The sequence below is a fragment of the Venturia canescens genome, chromosome 3 (genome assembly GCF_019457755.1).
Source record: "Venturia canescens isolate UGA chromosome 3, ASM1945775v1, whole genome shotgun sequence".
NCBI lineage: Eukaryota > Metazoa > Arthropoda > Insecta > Hymenoptera > Ichneumonidae > Venturia > Venturia canescens.
Genome location: NC_057423.1, coordinates 26,359,610 through 26,380,813, shown reverse-complemented (window position 1 = coordinate 26,380,813; position 21,204 = coordinate 26,359,610). Strand labels below are relative to the sequence as shown.

General features: G+C 36.3%; 2 protein-coding genes and 1 long non-coding RNA gene across 3 annotated transcripts; 1 reads left to right on the top strand and 2 right to left on the bottom strand.

Annotated features, from left to right (window-relative positions):
• Nucleotides 1-978: 978 nt before the first annotated feature.
• On the bottom strand, nucleotides 979-1,367 carry LOC122408084 (uncharacterized). Its single transcript, XR_006260360.1, has 3 exons — nucleotides 1,332-1,367; nucleotides 1,233-1,260; nucleotides 979-1,150 (listed from the first exon to the last, which is right to left on the bottom strand). It is a non-coding gene; the product is annotated as an uncharacterized lncRNA (long non-coding RNA).
• Nucleotides 1,368-2,174: 807 nt separating this feature from the next.
• On the top strand, nucleotides 2,175-18,033 carry LOC122408518 (ubiquitin-like-specific protease 1). Its single transcript, XM_043415313.1, has 2 exons — nucleotides 2,175-2,987; nucleotides 17,773-18,033. Exons 1-2 carry the CDS (start codon nucleotides 2,175-2,177, stop codon nucleotides 18,031-18,033), a joined length of 1,074 nt encoding a protein of 357 aa, XP_043271248.1.
• A 778-nt stretch (nucleotides 18,034-18,811) lies between these two features.
• Nucleotides 18,812-21,204, bottom strand: LOC122407906 (uncharacterized). Its single transcript, XM_043414386.1, has 2 exons — nucleotides 20,917-21,204; nucleotides 18,812-20,692 (listed from the first exon to the last, which is right to left on the bottom strand). Exon 2 carries the CDS (start codon nucleotides 20,689-20,691, stop codon nucleotides 18,868-18,870), a length of 1,824 nt encoding a protein of 607 aa, XP_043270321.1. The 5' UTR covers nucleotide 20,692; nucleotides 20,917-21,204; the 3' UTR covers nucleotides 18,812-18,867.

Sequence of the window (21,204 nt, the reverse complement as noted above, 5' to 3'; positions counted from 1 at the left end):
GGAAAGGGAAGACAGAATTAGGGAAATCAGGGAAGGCGTAGAAAATGAAAACAACAATAAATATCAAATCAAAAATAATATTTTATTAAAAGCAATAAATCCCGAATCCTGGAAAATAGTTCTGCCAAGAGAGATCCTCCATCCTCTGGTATCTGAAACACATCAAATGTATGGTCATGTAGGAGCTAAAAAAATATGGAAAATAATTACAGAAGATTTTACTTACCCGAGACTGTACCATTCTATCAGACAGATTCTTGCTTCTTGCGATTCTTGCCAAAGAAATAAAGTCCCAAATCAGCATTCATATACGGCACAGCAAAATATCGTTCCGGAGGGACCGGGAGATATTGTTTCAATTGATTTTTTTGGTCCTTTACCCGTGACAAAAGGAGAAATGAAACACATCCTCGTCACAATTGATGCTTTCTCCAAATTTGTTGTTTTATATCCCTTAAAAGCGGCAACAGCGCCAGCAACAATTAACAAAATCTTTAACCATTACATTCCCGAATTTGGAAAACCGAAAAAGCTTCAATTTGACCATGGCACGCAATTTACTTTGCGATTATGGCTAGGGAAATTAGCCAGCGAAGGAATTCAGCCAGTTTTCTCTTCTATTAGGCATCCGTAAGGAAACATAGTAGAGAGAGTCAATCGAGAGATCGGTAGATTTTTTCGAACATTTCTGACCGATAAACACACCGACTGGCTGAAATGGGTCAAAGTTATCGAGGACTGTATGAATGAAACACACCACGAGACAACCGAAATGACGCCCATTGAAATACAGAAAAATGTTAAACCTCAAAGAATCTGGAGGAATTGGATTAAAATAGAGAGAGATGAGGAAGTAGATGAGGAAGACGGGATCGAAGCCAAACTGATGCTTGCAAGGAATAGGATAGAGAGAAAAGGTAGAGAAAGAGCAAGAAAATTCGACTCAAAACACAAACTAATTCAATTTAATGTGGGAGATTTAGTTTTAGCCAAAGCGTGCAACGTTAGCGACCCTGTAAATAAAAAAATAGCCAAATTCTTCGCAATTTACGAGGGGCCATATAGAATTGAAAAACAAATAGCCACAGCAACGTTTATCCTGGAGAATCCTGAGACTGAGATGGAGAGAGGCATGTACCACGCCGCAAACCTAAAAAAATACAAAAATTGATTAAAAACACGTATTACAAATAAAGTTACCAGGATGTATTGTTCTAAGCTATATAACTTACCTTTATTTATTACTTCCAAACGTATCCACTGGAAAAAGTTTTCAAATTAATAAAAAACTTACAATTTTATGCTCAGGGTGACGTCACAGTTATGCTCACCTGTTGAATCCATATTTCTCCTACGGGACGACCTAAAACACATAAAAACAATAGAAAAATACAAAAAATTAATAAAATCGAAAAGAAAAGAGAAAATTATATGTTTATTAGTGTTTTTATTAATAATAATGATTTTTAATTAAAAATCACTATTTTCGACAGTAAAAATGTCAATAGGTTAAAAGTTACTAGGAAAAGTATTAAATTACTAATTCAAATACCCTCAATTTCAAAAAACATATTTACGTGAGGCAAATTCTCAAAAACTTGGAAATTATGCACAAAACAAGCAGTGTCATGCTCCATCTCACTCTAGGGATACGCTAGAACACGAAAAACCTATTTCCGATAATAAAAATGTCGATATTTTAGAAGATAATCATTCTAAGGGGTTAATTAGGCATCATTATGGCTTAATTAAACGAGTTAGGACTCAAAAAACCGTTAAAACAGCCAAAAACGCAATTTTCTGAATGCTGGTAACGTCACGCTTCTGTAGCGGCAAACTTCAGACGGTACCCGTAGCCAGGACTCTAAACTTTAGTTCCTGAGTAATCCGTACGTGGCGAATGGCGCTGGAAGCAGCCGAACTCGCGTAGCAACGGGTGAATTTAAACGAGAACGGTCGCCATGTTCCTGACCTCACTCAACGTCGAACGCTCGTTCGAAATAGATAACTCTCGCGGCAGAAGAGGAGAAAATTTGGATGATTCAAAGGAATTAGGACAAAATAGGAAGCGGAAATAGGTAAAAATAGACGTTCAGGCTGATGAAAAATGAGGAGAATATAAAATTAAGAAGTGAATGTATAAATATATGATTTGGTATAGGAAAGGAAAAACAATGGAAGCTGCTACTCAGACTGAAGAGATAATAATGAAAAACTTTTGGCAACAAACGGACGAGGAGAAAGGAGAATGGGTGGATAATGATCAGGAAATAGAGATGGTCGAAAAAAAGACAATAGAACAAAAAAATAAAAATCCAAAAATAATAGTGGTTCTTTATCCCGTTGTGTCCAAGAAAAAGACACAAAATATGCAAACACAAACTAAAAAAACGAACAGCAAGGATAAAGGAGTACAAACGATATGGAAACTTGTCCACATTGACATAGAAAGGAAATCTGACCGAGAACGACTAGAGAAATATGTAAAGGAGTGCCAATTTACTAAGATCCGCGAAGAATTCTCAGTTCCACAGCTTTTATCACCCATAAAGGATCTGAAAGAAGAATCGATACAAGAACGACGATGTGAAGAAAAAAAACAAAGAGAGTGTTACGCAAAACAGATAGATGAGGACATGGGAAACAAATGGAAAAATTGGAACGTGAACGAATTCATATTAGATGGTGAAGAGGAAAATCAAAAAGAAAACATACAAGTAAAAGAAAAACGGAAATTACAACTAGAAGAAGAGAGTCAAACAATAAAACACAAAAACAAAAATACGGAAAAAAGACCACGAGCGCGACTTCTAAAAAAGGATCTGGATACCTTAAACAAGGAAAGATGGGTTAATGACGAGGTGGTAAACGCGTATTTCGAGATGATTGAAGAACAAGGAAAAGGACGAGTATACGTGATGAATACGTTTTTTTTTCCACGATTGGTGTTGTCGGGCTATCAATCAGTCAAGAGGTGGACGAAACGGGTAAACCTTTTCGATCACGAATTAATCATCATTCCGATACACCTGGGAAACCACTGGTGTTTGGCTGTTGTGGATATGAAATTAAAGATCATAGAATACTATGACAGCTTCCTGAACAAGGATGTTAAAAACTGCAAAATATTAATAAAATATTTGCAAGACGAGGCAAAGGAAAAAAAGAACGATGAATTTAATGAAAAAGAATGGAAAATAGACATGAAAAATGATATTCCCCGTCAAACTAACGGCTATGACTGCGGGATATTTATGTGTTCATTCGCAAAAAATCGAGCCAAGGGACAATCCATGGTTTTCACTCAAGATGACATCCCGGGAATTCGTGTGACAATGCAACGGGAAATAGAAGAAAGAAAACTATTTTCATGAGAATAATTGTAAACCCCTAGGGAAAAAAAGGTTGGGACAAGTACATTGATGGTCTCTTGTTTCTGGATGACATAGAAAAAAGATTTAGAACCAGGAAAAAAATTCTATAAAAATAATAAACGAAAAATTGAAAAGTTCAAAAAAATTCAACAAAAATAAAAAACAATCGAAAAAATTCTGTAAAGAAAAATAAAAAATTTTCAAAAAAAAATCATAAATATTGAACAAATTGAAAAATGTACTATCCAAGTTACATGCAGTATAAAAATGTATGATATCAATTGGAGGCCAAGTTTTTATTGATAATTTGGAATATTTATCGAAAAAATTAGAAACTGTAATGAAATTCATGATAATTATTTTCACGAAAAAACTTAATGAAAAAAAAGACATAACGGAAGTTACGTGCAGTACTAAAATGTATTATATCAATTCGAGGTCAAGTATTTATCAGTTATTCGAAATATAATCTCCGGCGACAAATGAGCGTTGAGAATCCTTGTCGGGCTCACAACGTTTTATCAAAATTACTAAAAAATTAATGGAAATAAAATCATTAAAAATTCACATGAAAGTCATTCGTTACTTCATCAAGGTATACACTTTAAAGAATCGATTCCCCTCCGACTTTCAGGATCCCCTGGTATTATTCACAACATTCAACTTCGATTGGATCGGTACAAATTATGTTCAAATACGTCTTAAACGTACTTGTCCGGCCCATCACTTTTTATTCAAATTGCTCATTCGAAAACAAATAAAAAACGAAGTTAATGCATGTGTTAATATTAAGGAACAGTAATTCCCGAGAAAATAATTTTCCTTCGAATCGCTCTTGTCAAAATGAAACGAAAATGAAAGATGAAGTTGATTAATCTATTTATATTATATGGAGTCATAATTCACAACAAAATCATTTTTCTACAAATTCCAGGAATCCACGTGTCGTACTCGACTAGTGATATTTATCAAAATGTGTACGTGACTATAGAAAAAAAAACATTGCATGGCTGAGTAGGTTCGAAAATTTCTAGTAATGCGCCTGATTATTTCTCATTTTCATTGGTTCTTACCGAATGGTATGTGTTCACTGAAGAAATTGAGAAGTGGATATTGCTATACGAACTTGCGAACAATCAAGTTCAAATTACTTGGAGATATTATTTTTATTTTTATCCATTTTATTATATTTGTCATTATAGAAGAGCCCTGATTTGTTGTCGAATGAGCAATTTGAATAAAAAGTGATGGGCCGGACAAGTACGTTTAAGACGTATTTGAACATAATTTGTACCGATCCAATCGAAGTTGAATGTTGTGAATAATACCAGGGGATCCTGAAAGTCGGAGGGGAATCGATTCTTTAAAGTGTATACCTTGATGAAGTAACGAATGACTTTCATGTGAATTTTTAATGATTTTATTTCCATTAATTTTTTAGTAATTTTGATAAAACGTTGTGAGCCCGACAAGGATTCTCAACGCTCATTTGTCGCCGGAGATTATATTTCGAATAACTGATAAATACTTGACCTCGAATTGATATAATACATTTTAGTACCGCACGTAACTTCCGTTATGTCTTTTTTTTCATTAAGTTTTTTCGTGAAAATAATTATCATGAATTTCATTACAGTTTCTAATTTTTTCGATAAATATTCCAAATTATCAATAAAAACTTGGCCTCCAATTGATATCATACATTTTTATACTGCATGTAACTTGGATAGTACATTTTTCAATTTGTTCAATATTTATGATTTTTTTTTGAAAATTTTTTATTTTTCTTTACAGAATTTTTTCGATTGTTTTTTATTTTTGTTGAATTTTTTTGAACTTTTCAATTTTTCGTTTATTATTTTTATAGAATTTTTTTCCTGGTTCTAAATCTTTTTTCTATGTCATCCAGAAACAAGAGACCATCAATGTACTTGTCCCAACCTTTTTTTCCCTAGGGGAAGTTTATGGTTTGATATCACGCCTTTTTTCTCAAATGTTCCTCATTTATGTTATGACGGTTACAGGATTTTAGTATAAATTTCTATGAATTATTTGCTTAGTACGTTTTTATAGATTCCATTCTCATACGAACATTTTTTATGGGATAATCTTTTGCATGAAATTATCAGCAAATAAGGGACCATCAATGTACTTTTCCCAATCTTATTTTCCCTAGGTATGATGTTCGGCTTATAAAGTTGGTTTCCACCATAAAAGACCAATTTTTCGTAAAAATTGTAGTGAAAATATTTCGTCACAAGTCTGCTCTTGAACTTTGGCGATTTTTTTCCTTATACCCTAATATGTTATGCCTATTAGGAACTAAACAGCATGGAGGAATCCGGGATGAGGCCCGCAAAATGAATTTCGGTTTATAATGTTTGTTTCCACGTAAAAGACCAATTTTTCTTCAAAATTGTACTGAAAATATTTCGGCACTGGTTTGGTCTTGGACTTTGGTGATTTTTCTCCTTGTCTTCTAATATGTTTTGTCTATTGGGAATCCAAGAGCATGGAGAAATGCGTGTTGTGGGCCATAATATGATTTTCGGCTTATGACGTTGGTTTCCACGAAATAAGATCTATTTTTCGTTAAAATTGTACTGGAAATATTTCGTCACAGGTCTGTCTTTGGACTTTGGCGATTTTTTTCCTTGTACTCTAATATGTTTCGTCTATTTGGAACCCAAGAGCATGGGGAAAAGTGTGTTGCAGGCCGAGATATGATTTTCGGCCTATAACGTTGGTTTCCACGAAAAACAACAAATTTCTCGTCAACATTGTACAGAAAACATTCCGTCACAGGTCTGTCCATGGAGTTGGGCTATTTTTTTTCTTCTACTCTAATTTGCTATGCTTATTGGGAACCCAAGAGAATGGTAGAAAGCGGGTTGGGGGCCGAGATATGATTTTCGGCTTATAACGTTGGTTTCCACGAAAAAGGACCTATTTTTCGTCAAAATTGTACTGGAAATATTTCGGCACTGGTTTCTTCTTCCACGTTGGTGATTTTCCCCCTTATCTTCTAAAATGTTTTGTGTAATAGAAACCCAAGAGAGTGAAGAAATGCGTCTCGTGGGCTGTAATATGATTTTCGGCTTATAACGTTGGTTTCCGCGACAAAAGATCTATTTTTCGTCAAAATTGTACTGAAAATATTTCGTCACCTGTCTGTCCTTGGCCTTTGGCGATTTTTTCCAAGTCTTCATACCAAGAAAGAACTGATGTAAAGATTTCCTTAATAGAACAGATTTTATTTATCCCTTTTCTTCAAAATTCAAATGAAAGATAGATTAAATTCAAGACACGAAAAATCCAACAGATTTGCCCACTTTAAATGTCGCTTTTGCATTCTGAATCTAGAGATTTCATTTCATCCAAAACGTGCCCTCAATCAAATATATTTCCAAAGTTTGCAAGCGGCCGCTGAGGTTCAATTATCCACAGTTTGATAGTTGCTGAAAAAAAGTACCCGTAAACTTCTACCATTTATTATGCCAGAACTCAAAGCAGCAAAAAAAACTAAGCGAACTTAATTCAACAAAGCAACAGAATTCAAAGACGTTTAAGGTGCCTGCATTGGTTTTGGAGAAAAACCATTTCAGGACAATTCAGAAATTAATTTAAAAATTCGAAAACTCACAATGGAGTAGAAAAAGGAAAATTGAAGTATCTAGAAATGCGGAAGACTTTTGTGATGAATTTTCTAGATTACATGATACGGTTGGAGGAAATGATTTGAATGATTGGCACACATGCTGCAACACAGAAATATCAAAGTTTGGAAGTATTTGCTGTATATCAGTCATACAAACTTCAATACTATTTGAAAAGGAACACTTAAAAACTTGCCGAACCAAGTTCCATTACATATTACCATAATCAAAGATAAGGGGTGATCCGTCGCATATATATTTATCCACAGAAATTTCAGAGTTCGCCGGTATCTGCTGCGGTTCAATGTATCTGCGCAATGAGCTTCGAAGACAGCAATTTCAAATCTATCCATAAATGAGCAACTGAAGACTTTTATAATCAATTTTTTTCTTCATATAGATGTTACAGTTAGAGTCAAAATGTAAAATGAATGGCACAGTATTTAAATTGTATAGTTTACAGATTTTTGCAGTATTTTAATGATCCGAATCTACAGCATTATAATGAAAAGTTGTCAAAAGTCATGATGTTACATTAAAATGACATAGCGCACATTGCATTCAGCAATTCTGTAAGTTTCTGGGGATGTTGGTAGGCATCATATTTGATCGCATCCAAAACTGAGCAACAGTAGACTTATCGGAATGAATTTTTTTTATAATAATTCCATATTTGTAGTTTGCAAAGTGGAAATACTCAACATACATGTCATTCTATAAGTTTTGTTATCAAAATTTGTGTTTGCATACCGTATTCCTAAGATACGACTTTTCATATCATTAGCAAAAAAAGCATCCAAAGGCTTTCTGGAAAAGTTTCCAAATTTATCACTCGACAGACCTAATAGGAAAAGAATAACTACACACTATACCAAGACCAGATTTTTTTTTGAAAATCTGATTTACAAAATGTGCAATTCAAGATCATGGTTAGAAACCTCTCGAATCATGTTACCACAATCATCATGAAGGAGTAGAAAATCATAGAACACATATTAGGGAACGAATTAATAATATGAATCGATCCGCTGCAAACTGAGCGGGTGAAAACAAGGATCGGAGAGGGCAGAGCCAAACTGAATATCAAGCAAAATATGGGGATGTTTAAAAATAATGACGACACAAGAAATAAATTAGAAAATATTTATTCAATTAAAGTTTCTAATATCATTCTAACAGTTGCGTGTATTTTTGTTCTATTTATTCGTATATATAACCTATGTACACATGATATATAACCACGCCACTGACAATTTATTCGCACTGGACAATATTTCTCGTACTCTGGTTTAATTGAAGGATTATTTCAGTTAACACTTATTTCCAATCGAACGAAATAATGAAATCTTGAAAAGTTTCGTTGACATATATGCATCGCGCATTTTTTATATATTCTTTTTCACACACACATCACAGACTACATTTACGCGGCCGCATTGATACCGGTTTAATATATCACAAATAACAAAATAAATAGTAATATGCACTTCTTTAGATGACGAAAATTATTTTTTTATTGATCCCGCACGCACTTCGCAATGTCGAAACTCTGTTCATACGATCAAAAACTGACACATGGTTTGTACATATATATATGTATATCGGTCGAATTTATGACTGCTGTTACCAGCTGAGCTGCGCCGTGTGCTACGTTCTGAAGTTGACGTCAGATTTCCAATCATCAACAACTAATTTCAACAACCAATCACAACGTCTAAAAATGGATGTCGTCAGATCCAACGAATCAGAAACTCGAGAGCATCAAAGTGCCTTTGATGGTGTTTATAAATACAGACGCATAAATTCTTGAATGTGTTGGTAACTTTTGCATAATCTTGAGCCCGTGCAAAGTTTTTTCTCAGCAATTACAACACCGATCATGCTGATTTAGGGCGGAATCGAAAGAGAATTACTCAATTGGCTTAAACTTCAATTTTCAAGTTGCTAAATGGCTCCTGAGCTTCGTAATTCAATAAAATCACATGCCAATTTTACCCCCACCACGGCGAATCGTTTTATTCAGAGAAAGTATAGTCTCGGCGAGAGTCTCGGGCCAGCAGACGACAGGGCTGTCAATGTACTTGTCCCGAGACTCTACCGAGTCTCTTGATACCGAAAGAATTTAATTGTATATAATAACTAAAAGAGAAACGATGTTAATGAAATTAATCAAATCTCAAACAAACTGTTCTGTTTTTGTGATAAGACAACTTTGTTGTTGGTGGAATAACGTCATGAAATCAATCAAAAAAAGCAATAAATGACGTTTTTTTTACTCATATGAAAGAATATTTTCGATGTTGTCATTATCCAACCTGAGTCTGAGCCTAGAAAATTAAAAAATTGATGAATAGAATGGTAAATTTAACTGTATAAAAAAAAAAAAAAAGAATACAAAGAAATACTTACCTGATGATCCGATGTCCTGGAGTCCGCGAACCTGAAAGAGAAAACAGAAACGATTATAAAGATGATAAAAATAGGAATAGAATAAGAAAAATGGCTACTTACCTACCTGAAAAAAAAGTTACTCCGAAAGCGCTGAAAAACCTAGAAATAAGAAAAAAGAGAGAAGAAAAGGAATAGAAAAAAGGGGTAAAAGAGATTAATGAGAAAGTAAAAGGAAAGAAAAGAGGAGAATGTGGGAGAAATGAGAAGAATTTGGGGTAAAATGAATCAATGTAAAACGAAATAAGGGACAAGAAGAATTAAGGGAGTACGAGGAGTATGGAAATGGAGTAGAATAGGGGATAGGAAATTTGAGAGCGGGGTAGGAAGAATAAGTAAATTAATGAAAGGGAAAGAACCTGAAAATCAAAGAAAAAGAACTGTAGAATCAAGAGACTCGGTAGAGTCTCGGGACAAGTACATTGACAGCCCTGTCGTCTGCTGGCCCGAGGCTCTCGCCGAGTATACTTTCTCTGAATAAAACGATTCGCCGTGGTGGGGGTAAAATTGGCAAGTGATTTTTTTGAATTACCGAAGTGATGAGTCATCTGAGGCTTTGAAAATTGAACTTTCAGCTAATTAAGAAATTCTCTTTAGATTGCGCCCAAAATCAACACGATCGGTGGCGTAATTGCTGAGAAAAAACTTTGCACGGGCTCAAGATTATGCAAAAGTTACTGTCACATCACGAGTTCGACGTATACGTAAAATTTTAAAAAATGTTTAACTGTGAAAAAATATGAGATCTATTGTAACATATACAGTGAATGAATTACGTTTCCTGTAGGAATTCTGAATTTTGGAAATAAAAAAAAATGAGATCATTTTCTAACGTAGCCAAGTACAGTGAATGAATTAAGGTTCTTGTGGAATTCATTCGTGTACACTTTTAGCCCTAATCCCTCACTTATTCAGAAAAATTTTCCAGCAAACGTCACAGAGCAACAAAGGTTTCTCGAATGATTCTGCAATTATTAAGAGACTATCATCTGTTTTTATGCTAGCTCGAATTATAAACTTAAAACAGTTTACGCGTACAAGTGCATGCATTGTATCTATATGATGAACTGCACAAATTCATTTTCAACATTACACACAAGCTTGGCGTGCATGGTTTTCAATCGGAAGCTCGGGAAGAGACAATTGTTCAAATTTACTATGAAAACAATAATTAACCCTAGAACGCATGACTGGGGTGTGAGCACACCCCGCGCGAACTTCAAACTACGCTCCCGTCCTAACAAGCGACATTATCGACTGATTATCGACGGATTTTTTTATATATAAATTCAATTGAAATTAGTTTTATCGTACATCATTCTTTTCGTTATAAAAAAACGAAGAAAATAGTGTAGGATAAAGTCAGTTTAGCATCGTAGGACCGGATTTATAAGCAGAAAAAGAGTGGGGTGCGTTCAAACCCCGGTCATGAGGTTGAGGGTATGAAAAAAGGTACATGAGGTGTAGGGTTAATTAGAATTGTATGAACGAGTGTGAAAAAAACCGATCCCCCAATAAAATAAGAGGGGCCCTGTTATATAATGATTTGGTAAACAATACAGATGGGTGAAATTTGTGGATAAAATTGAACAATTAAACGAACGGATAAAGAAATGAAATCAATCAATCCCTTTATATGCCTTTATCTTGTACGGATAGATACGGCCATTCTTTCATGCCCATACGCATTTTAATTTATCCACGCGTCACTTTCACTCGTTTGTCCGTACACTCTTTTTTTACCAAATGGGCAGATGATTGGATGAATTACACAAGTATTGAAATGGATGAACAAAGAAGTAAGCTGTGTAAACATTGATTTGAGAAAAGAAAACGCGTTGAATACGAAACATTTGGAGTAATGAATTTATCAGTCAAACTAGTCAAGAATAGATATTTTTCTTTGTGTACACAGCGCGGGATCTCACGTCGAACTACTCAATAAAATAGTTGGATGGAAAAGGGATGGCAAATTAAAAAACAATTACATGAGAGGATCATCAAGTTTTCTTCAAATATATGGACGGATGAGGCATTCCTTCGCCGAGCTTCCGATTGAAAACCATGCACGCCAAGCTTGTGTGTAATGTTGAAAATGAATTTGTGCAGTTCATCATATAGATACAATGCATGCACTTGTACGCGTAAACTGTTTTAAGTTTATAATTCGAGCTAGCATAAAAACAGATGATAATCTCTTAATAATTGCAGAATCATTCGAGAAACCTTTGTTGCTCTGTGACGTTTGCTGGAAAATTTTTCTGAATAAGTGAGGGATTAGGGCTAAAAGTGTACACGAATGAATTCCACAAGAACCTTAATTCATTCACTGTACTTGGCTACGTTAGAAAATGATCTCATTTTTTTTTATTTCCAAAATTCAGAATTCCTACAGGAAACGTAATTCATTCACTGTATATGTTACAATAGATCTCATATTTTTTCACAGTTAAACATTTTTTTAAATTTATTTATTGCCAATGCGAATATAGAAAATCATTTAAAACGACGGTCACGACCTTTTAATACTTGGCGTGCCTTTTTTACTTTTTGAAGTTTTAATATTTACTGATTTCACTTCTTTTTGCGAGACGTGACAACTATATAGGAATCGTATTTCATTCACTATATTTGTCAGCTTCAGAAAACGATCTCATTTTTTTTTTATATTTTGAAGTTTTTTATTGATAATGCAAATATAGAAAATTATTGGAAACTACGGTCGCGACCTTTTAATAATTGGCGTTCTTTTTTTACTTTGTCAATTATTTTTTTTTCTAACTTAGCTTATTTTTTAGAGGCGTGACAATATTTACTTAAGAAAAAAAAATACATTCCTCGTCTTCGACGAAAATTTTTAAAACGATTTGTTTCAAGTTGAGTGCTTTTCTCTATGTGCCAAAAGCAATCGACACAGCCAATTTTTCTATGTAGACGGACGAAAACTGTGCGGTTATGTTCATGTGAGTTGAAACTTTTTACAAGCAATAATGGTGACGATTTTGATTATCCATTCAGCAAATCGAATTTTCCAACGAAAGATTGGGAAATTCCTATGCAATGGGATGATATTTTCATTTTCTATTCCTTTTTTTGAAAAGCTCCACTTGTTTACTTGGAAAAATGATTTTTGAAACTATCTTCTTCTCATTCATGGATTCCATGTTGACATGGATACTGTCAATGGTTTGCAATGTCCAAGGAGATGTTTCCATGGTATTCAATGTCTAAGACCACAGCTTTATAGTTATTGGTGTCCAGTGATATTTTTTCATGGTCTTCTGTAACGTCTGAACCTGCCTCGTCAATGTAAACTATTAAATCGCAGATCTAGATATCGATAACTATGAGGAAATATATCGTAAACCATTGCACCGTTTACCTAAATATCGGGAAATATAAAATTGTCGAATATATATTGAAAAATACGAAGGCATCCACCTAGACATCGAAAACCCTATAGTCGCCAAACTAGACTTCGAAAACTATAGAGCCGACGACCTAGATATCGAAAACCTTAGAAAAACTCACCACACTATCGGAAACTATGGAGCCATTGACTTTCATATCGGGAACCATGGACAAATTCACCTTAACATCGGAAACTATGGAGCTATCGACCGGGATAGTGAAAACTATGAAGTCGTCAACCTAGTCCACGAAAACAATGGGAAAACATACCTGGACATTGAAAACTACGGAGCCGTTGATCTAGACCTCGAAAAACATGAAAAAACATACCAGCACGACGAAAGCCATGGAGAAATATACCTAGCCATCGAAAACCATGGAACTGTCGACGTAGACATCAAAAACAATGGAACCGTCGACCTAGACCATGAAAACCATGGAGAACCATAACCAAACATCGAAAACTATGGAATTGTTGACCTAGCATCAAAAGCCATGACGGAATATACCTGGACCACGAAAACCATGAAGGAACATGGTTTTCGTGGTCCTTCATACTTGGTCATTGAAAACTGTGGAGCCGTCGACCTCGACTGCGAAAACCATGAAGAAACATACCTAGACCACGAAAACCATGGAAGAATCTACGTAGACCACGAAAACCATAGAAAAACATATCCAGACATCGAAAACCCTGGAGGAATATACCTGAACCACGAAAACCATGGAGGAATCTACCTAGACCACGAAAACTATGGAGGAATGTACCTAGACCACGAAAACCATGGAGAAACATATCCATACATCGAAAACCATGGAGGAATATACCTGGACCACTAAAACCTTGAAGGAACATGTCCAGACATTCAAAACCATGAAGGAATATACCTAGACATCAAAACCCATGGAGGAATTATCCTAGACCACGAAAATCATGGAGAAACATACCTAGACATCGAAAACTGTGGAACCGTCGACCTCGACCGCGAAAACCATGAAGAGACATACTTAGACCACGAAAACCATGGAGAAATATACCTTAGACATCAAGAACTATGGAGAAATACACCTGGACATTAAAAACTATGGAGAAATACACCTGGACATCGAAAACTGTGGAGCCGTTGACCTCGACTACGAACACCATGAAGAAACATACCTAGACCACGAAAACCATGGAGGATTGTACCTAGACCACGAAAACCATGGAGAAACATATCCATACATCGAAAACCATGGAGGAATATACCTGGACCACGAAAACCATGAAGGAAAACGTCTAGACATTGAAAACTATGAAGGAAAATACCTAGACATCAAAACCCATGGAGAAATTATCCTAGACCACGAAAATCATGGAGAAACATACCTAGACATCGAAAACTGTGGAACCGTCGACCTCGACCGCGAAAACCATGAAGAGACATACTTAGACCACGAAAACCATGGAGAAATATACCTTAGACATCAAGAACTATGGAGAAATACACCTGGACATTAAAAACTATGGAGAAATACACCTGGACATTAAAAACTATGGAGAAATACACCTGCACATCAGAAACCATAGAGGAATATACCTAGACATCGAAACCCATAGAGGAATTATCCGAGACCATGAAAACCATGGAGGAATATACCCAGACATCAAGAACTATAGAGAAATACACGTGGACATGAAAAACTATGGAGAAATACACTCGCACATCAGAAACCATGGAGGAATATACCTAGACATCGAAATCCATGGAGGAATTATCCGAAACCATGAAAACCATGAAGAAACATACCTGGACATCGAAAACTAAGGAGCCGTCGACCCAGACCTCGATAACCATGAAAAAACATACCTAGACGACGAAAGCTATGGAGGAATATATCTGGACATAAAAAACTATGGGGTCGTCCACCTAGAAATCGAAAATCGCGATAGAATGTACCTAAACCTAGTCCTCCAAAACCCATGAGCTATCGCCCTAGACATCCTCGAAAAATCCAGCGGCGTCGACCAGAATTTTATATTTTTTTATTTTTATTATTTATTATTTAATGTTATTCGTATTATTCAATTTTTTTATTTTATTATATTATTATCATTTTATATTATATATTGTATAATATAATATATATATTATATTACATATTAATTATAATAAAATATTTAATATAATAATATTTTATTATTAATTAATATTAATAAATAAAATATATATTATATAATTATATACATATTTTATGCGCAAACCAGGAACTGGTATTGCCCCCGCTGTGCGCCCATTCTCTGTCTCTCTCGCTCGGCGACGCAGAAGGAGAGGGGGTAGCCGCGTTCAGCGTAGTACGTGACGTAGATTGTGACAAAAGTAAGAAATCGTGCAAAGGACGTAAGTCCAAATGTAAACAAGCGTAACTTACGCCCCTCTGTCTCTAAGAAAATGAAAATCCCGAAATGATGGATTTCAAATCACTAACGTTACATATCTCAGGATCTACTGGACGGATTTACTTGCAACAAAGACCAATGGAAAGAGAAAAATCGAAAAAAAATCGTCACAAATTTTCAAGTTCTTTTATGAAATGGTTTATTTGTGAGAGCCATTTGAAAATTCTGTGACGTCATAAAACCGGCATATTCGCGTATATAAGAGTAGCGGCAGGGCTCGCGCTGGCTTTTCTTTTGCGCTGCAGTTTTTCCTTTTAATACTTGGCGTCGAGCCGCTACCGCGTCTCTTGATACGCGTTTTGACGTAGTTAGTAGTAGTAGAGTTGTTGCCTCTACGCATTCTGATTGGCGAAACGATGTCGGCTCCTCCAGCTGCTAGGCCGACCGCGGGTGAGGCTCAAGTGTTAGAAGGCCGAAAATAGCGAACAGGCATTCTGTATATCTATATATGCGTTACACAGAATGCCTGTTCGCAATTTTAGGCCTTCTAACTTTTGAGTCTTACCCCGACCGCGCTCAGACTCCGTGAATATTATATTATATATATATATATAAACCATGTGTCAGTTTTCGATCATCGTATAAACAAACAGAGTTTTGACATTATGGAATGCGTGTGGGATAAATAAAAAAAACTCTCGTCATCTAACGAAGTGCATAGTACTAAAACCTGTGGAATGCTAAACTAAACCGGTATAAAAGCAGTCGCGTAAATGTAGTCTGTGATCTGTGTGTGAAAAAGAATAAAATAAAAATGAAATGCATGTCGACGAAACTTTTTAAGATTTCATTAATTCGTTTGACTGAAAATAAGTTTATCATTTATATCATTTGTAAATAGGTTATATGATATCAATACATCGATACGCACATCCGAAACCACCTGAAACTTGTTTTCATACTGAACGTCATTTTGACAGGTGAGGTTATAATCCCCAAAGTGCTGTTGTGTGCAGACTCTAATTAATAAATGAAAATGGTTAGTGAAAAGTGGTTAATATTTATTTTGTTAAAACTTGTGGTATACTAAACCGGTATAAAAGCGGCCGCATAAATGTAGACTATGATCTGTGTGTGCTAAAAAATATTAAAAAATGCGCGATGCATATGTCAACGAAACTTTTCAAGATTTCATTATTTCGTTCGATTGGAAATAAGTGTCAACTGAGATAATCTTTCAATTAAACCAGAGTTCGCGGAATATTGTCCAGTGTAAATATATCATCAGTTGCGTGATAACATATCATATGTAATAATGTAGGTCATATATACGAGTTCCCTTTGATAGCTGTGTGGTAACGAACCGGCCGGGGTTTGACGTTACGAAGTGCGGGACAAATGTAACAAACGTTCGCATAGTTAGTAAATAATATAAATAAGGCAAATCAGTTTATCAAAAATAGGTCTGGAAGTTGTAAGAAAAAATGTTCGTCAACCTATAACGTCAAATTTTCTTTTTGCGATCTGAAATAATATGGTTGATATTTAATAAAACAAGAACACACAGAACTGTTAGTATATATAATGTGAGAAACTCCAATCGAATAAATGTTTTCTAATTTATTTCGTGTGTCATCATTATTTTTGAATATTCCCGTATTTTGCTTCCTACTGAGTTTGGCTCTGCTCTATCCGATTCTTGTTTTGACTCTATCGGTTTGCTGCGGATGGATACATATTATTAATTGGTTTCCTAATATGTGTCCTATGATTTTCTAATATTTCTTCATGTTGATTGTGGTAACGTAATTCAAGTGGTTTCCGACTATGATCATCAATCGCACATTTTGTATATCTGATTCTCAAAACAATTTCTGGTGTTGATATAAGTGTAGTTATACTTTTTCCACCTGGTCTGTCGAGTAATAAATTTTGAAACTTGTTCCAAAAAGTCTTTGGATGTTTTTTTGCTGATAGTATGAAAAGTTGAATCTTCGGAATGCAGTAGGCAAACACAAATTTTGACAATAATACTGAGACGAACTAGACCATAGAGCGTACGGCCTTACCGACGGCAACGAGCGATACGCGTATCACTCAACGAGAGGCGCCAGCGTACGGGCGCGCTTATCGACCCGCACCACATAGATCACCAGAAGAACCAATTTTCATTAATTTCATTGAATAAATCATTTCTCGTCAACAACAAAAGACTGAATTGAATAAGAAATTTTGGTGCGAACTAACCAGTGGCAATGTCAGAGCAAATTCATTTCATAAAATAAGAAAAACTTATCAAACAATCTCAAAGCAATCAATTCAAATTTAAATAGTTTTCGCGCGTCACTGCGACTAAGGCTCGTAAGAGCCAATCAAAAAACTCCGCCAATAGGCGAATTTTTCAATCTCCAATAAGAAAATTACTTAGTCTCCATTGGCGAGTATGAATTATTGCACAGGCGCGGTGCATTAAAACGAAATTTCACTATTGGTCGAAATTAAGCGACCAATAATAAAGTACACCGAGGATAAAATTAGCCAACCAGGAATTTTAGAGCAAACGAAGGTTCGAGATCTTAATAAGCGAGCGAGCCCGCCAAATTATTATGATTATTTCGCGTTGTTGTATCGGCCCAGTATAAAAAGGCATCGAGAGCGAGTCTCGGTAGCCAGTCTTGCCCTCATCACGCTTGACTCGCTTCCGCACGCCGATCTGAGACTGAGCAACTCAGATCCGCACACGCAATTTACCAGCCGATTCTGACTTCGCAACCCAGAATCCGCTTTGCAAAACGTAGATCACCACCGACTCAGTTTGGAAGGGCAGGCCCCATTCGGCTCCGTTTGGGTTCAAGATTTCCACTCTGGGGCACCGATCTGACCAGAAGGGCGGGGACAGTTCGATTTCGTTCTGGACCAAGATTTCTGCCAGATTACCCATCCTTCTCCTGCCAAGAGGGCGGTGACCGTTCGGCTCCGTTCGGTCACAAGATTCTTGGGGGAATCCTTCCTTCCATGCCAGGAGGGCGGGGGCAGTTCGGGTTCGTTCTGCCTTAAGATTCCTGGGTGGACTGAATTCCGGTTGACAGGTGCCAACGTTTAACCCGCTTACGGCACACTTCATTTTTGTATCCACTCCAAGCACACTGGTGCCAAATCGGCACCGCGCACTTTCAAAATCTTATAACTCATGACAGATTCGGTCAAATTAATTCAAATTAACGCCAAATTGCAGGGAATTTAATCGCAAATATGGTAGGCACATTGTTTTTGATGTTTATTATTTTTATATTATGGAAATTTTTAAAAAACTAAACAAATTTCTTCGAAAAAAACTAGTTTTGTTTTTCGCGTGCCATTTTTCAACTAATCATGATAATTTCAAAATTCTTGATCGTAGTTATTCTGTATGAAGTAAAGTAAAAGCCTGTTAGGGTCATTGAGAGAAAAAAAGGATTTTAGTATTTTTTAAGGGAGGTCGAAAGTGCGTGATTTTTCGACTTAGAAATAAACGACTCTCGTGCGTTTTCACGCAAAAATCATTGTTTTTAGTAAATTTTAATCACCAAATCGATTCGTTACAGTCTCTTATTCTATTCTAATCGTCGCCAATAGCACAAGAGGTACAAATACCTGCACGGTGTTCATCGCATATTCGACGCATACATTTTCCGCATCGCGTACGCGTTTTTCCGGTTTTTTCATTGGAGCAAAGGGCACACCTGCCTCGACTTTCGTCTCGGAAGAGATTTGGGACATCTGTCGTAGGTATATCTATTTTCAAAACTTTCGAGATAATGTTTTTGACGGAAATTCGAAGGGTAGGCGAATTTAATCGCATTTGCGCATGTGGCGTAATCAAAGCGTACGCTAAATTTTTGAGGAACTTTGAACGGCTGAGTTTTTCATTGCTCACTTTTAAATTGTACAAAATTTGTGCATTGATCGTCGCCTGATTAATCATGTTAAAAAAAAATTTTAACGGCCACCTGCGAGTTCTGCGCGCTACGTTAAACGTATGACAGTGTTGGTCAAAAGTGTCGATTCCTCCTTTGTGAGCGTTGTAGTACATTATCATCTCGGGTTTTCCTGTCGTTCGATTAATCGAAGCATCGTGATGAATCGACGATAATACGAGTACAATTTTGTTCGCTTTCGGCGTGTAAGCAACCAAAGTTAAAGTTGGTGTGTAAACAAATTTCGACGTACCAACATTACCAGAAGTTTTCATTTGTATAGGAATCTCGGTCCTGTTTTTTTGAATAGTTCCTACCGCTCGCAACTGATATTTTTCGCGCAACATTTCGAAAAGAGGAACCGAAGTGAACCACCTATCCATCGTTATATGCCGCCAAGTACCTGGAATCGAAGTACAATCGAGTAGTTTTCGAACGAAATAAGTTGGAACTGAATCACCGCGTTCAGGGGTAACTTTCCCTACGTAAGGAATGGCTGAAATCATGTAAGAAGTTTGAGCGTCATTACACATGAGCACTTTGAGGCCGTATTTATCCGGTTTACTTTTCATGTAAATTCTAAAACAACATCTGCCCCTGAAACCGATGAGTTGCTCGTCAATCGTAATATCGGTTGACGGTTCATATGAATCGGTACAATTTTTTATGAACATGTCCCAAATCTCACGTATTGGAGCTAATTTATCACGAGCCCGTCGCTCTTCCCTCGTAGATTTGTCATCGAATCGCACCATGTAATTCAAAAATTGAAATCTGTGCTCAGAAAATGCCGCGCGACAGAAACCTGACCCATGATGCTCAGAAAATATATCATCCAAGCTCAGTTTGTTTTGATGAAAAACCGCACCAAAAATCAGTACACCGATGTACGCGTTAATTTCATCGCTTGTCGTGTGCGAGTGATAAGATTGAACGACTAGATTATCTTTTCTAAGACGCGCGACTTCCCGATCAATTTCTTCGTTTGTATGTAGTACAATTATATCGATAATCTCTTTTGAAAATAAAATCTGAAAAGCATCTAACGGTGAGTCAATTTCGAGAGCAGCGTTGGCTGGGGACGGTTCGAACGTCTGATGAGCGCTGGAACGCCTACCGTGCCGGACAGGTACAATTTCTGACCATTTTATTCCGCACTTCGCAGGTATACTTTTTCGGGGCCGACCACGTTTGCGTATCCGCTCAGCTGCTTCGGAGACACGCTTTCTCTTTGTTGCTCTCTCACTCTCCTTCTCTAGATCGGAATCCGACTCTTGCTCATTGTTTCCTTCATCTTCATTTTCCTCGTCATCTGACTGCTCGCTATCTCTGTCTCCAGTATCTGAAGGTACAAATACCTCATCGTCAGAATCCACGTTTTCACGGAGATCATCGTCGGATTCAGAAAACGTCTGAACAACCGCTCGAATGGAGCGAAGATTGTACTTCCGACCTTCCGCAGCCATCCTAAAAAATTAAAGTTGAATGAATTTCAATAAAAAGAAATTAAATACAAATTCAAATATTATATTTTGTTGATTGTATTATCTAATATGTATTTTGTTTGTAAAACATAATCATACAATCGATTGTCTCGTGCTTTGAAGCGTCGGCGCGCGCGATCTTAATTTTTCATTAATAATATGAAAAAAAAATTTTTATATTACAAATTGTGCTCAAAACATACTCACTTGCATAGAAAATATCCCTTGGAGTTGAACAAAATGCCTACACAAATTTCACTCAGACACCGAATGCGCAACGCTCAACGGCACACTGGTGCCAGATAGGCACTACGGCAAGTTTGACGTGCGCTCAAACCGGCTGCTTACAAGCCACTGACGCGGCATAGGTACAGGCATTTAGGGGACCCTTCGGTAGAGTTTGTCGAACAAAAGAAATCTCCCGAAAGCGAAAGGTCTAGAAGTTACCGTTAAGTAAAGAAAACGCCGGTGCCAATTTGGCACCAGTGTGCCGTA

Excerpts from the sequence above, each read along its gene's own strand:
- LOC122408518 (XM_043415313.1), top strand. The coding sequence starts at position 2,175 with ATGGAAGCTGCTACTCAGACTGAAGAGATAATAATGAAAAACTTTTGG. Across the intron at positions 2,988-17,772 it reads TCAAGAGGTGGACGAAACGG|CGACCAATAATAAAGTACAC; the intron begins GTAAACCTTTTC and ends GTCGAAATTAAG.
- LOC122407906 (XM_043414386.1), bottom strand. The coding sequence starts at position 20,691 with ATGGCTGCGGAAGGTCGGAAGTACAATCTTCGCTCCATTCGAGCGGTT.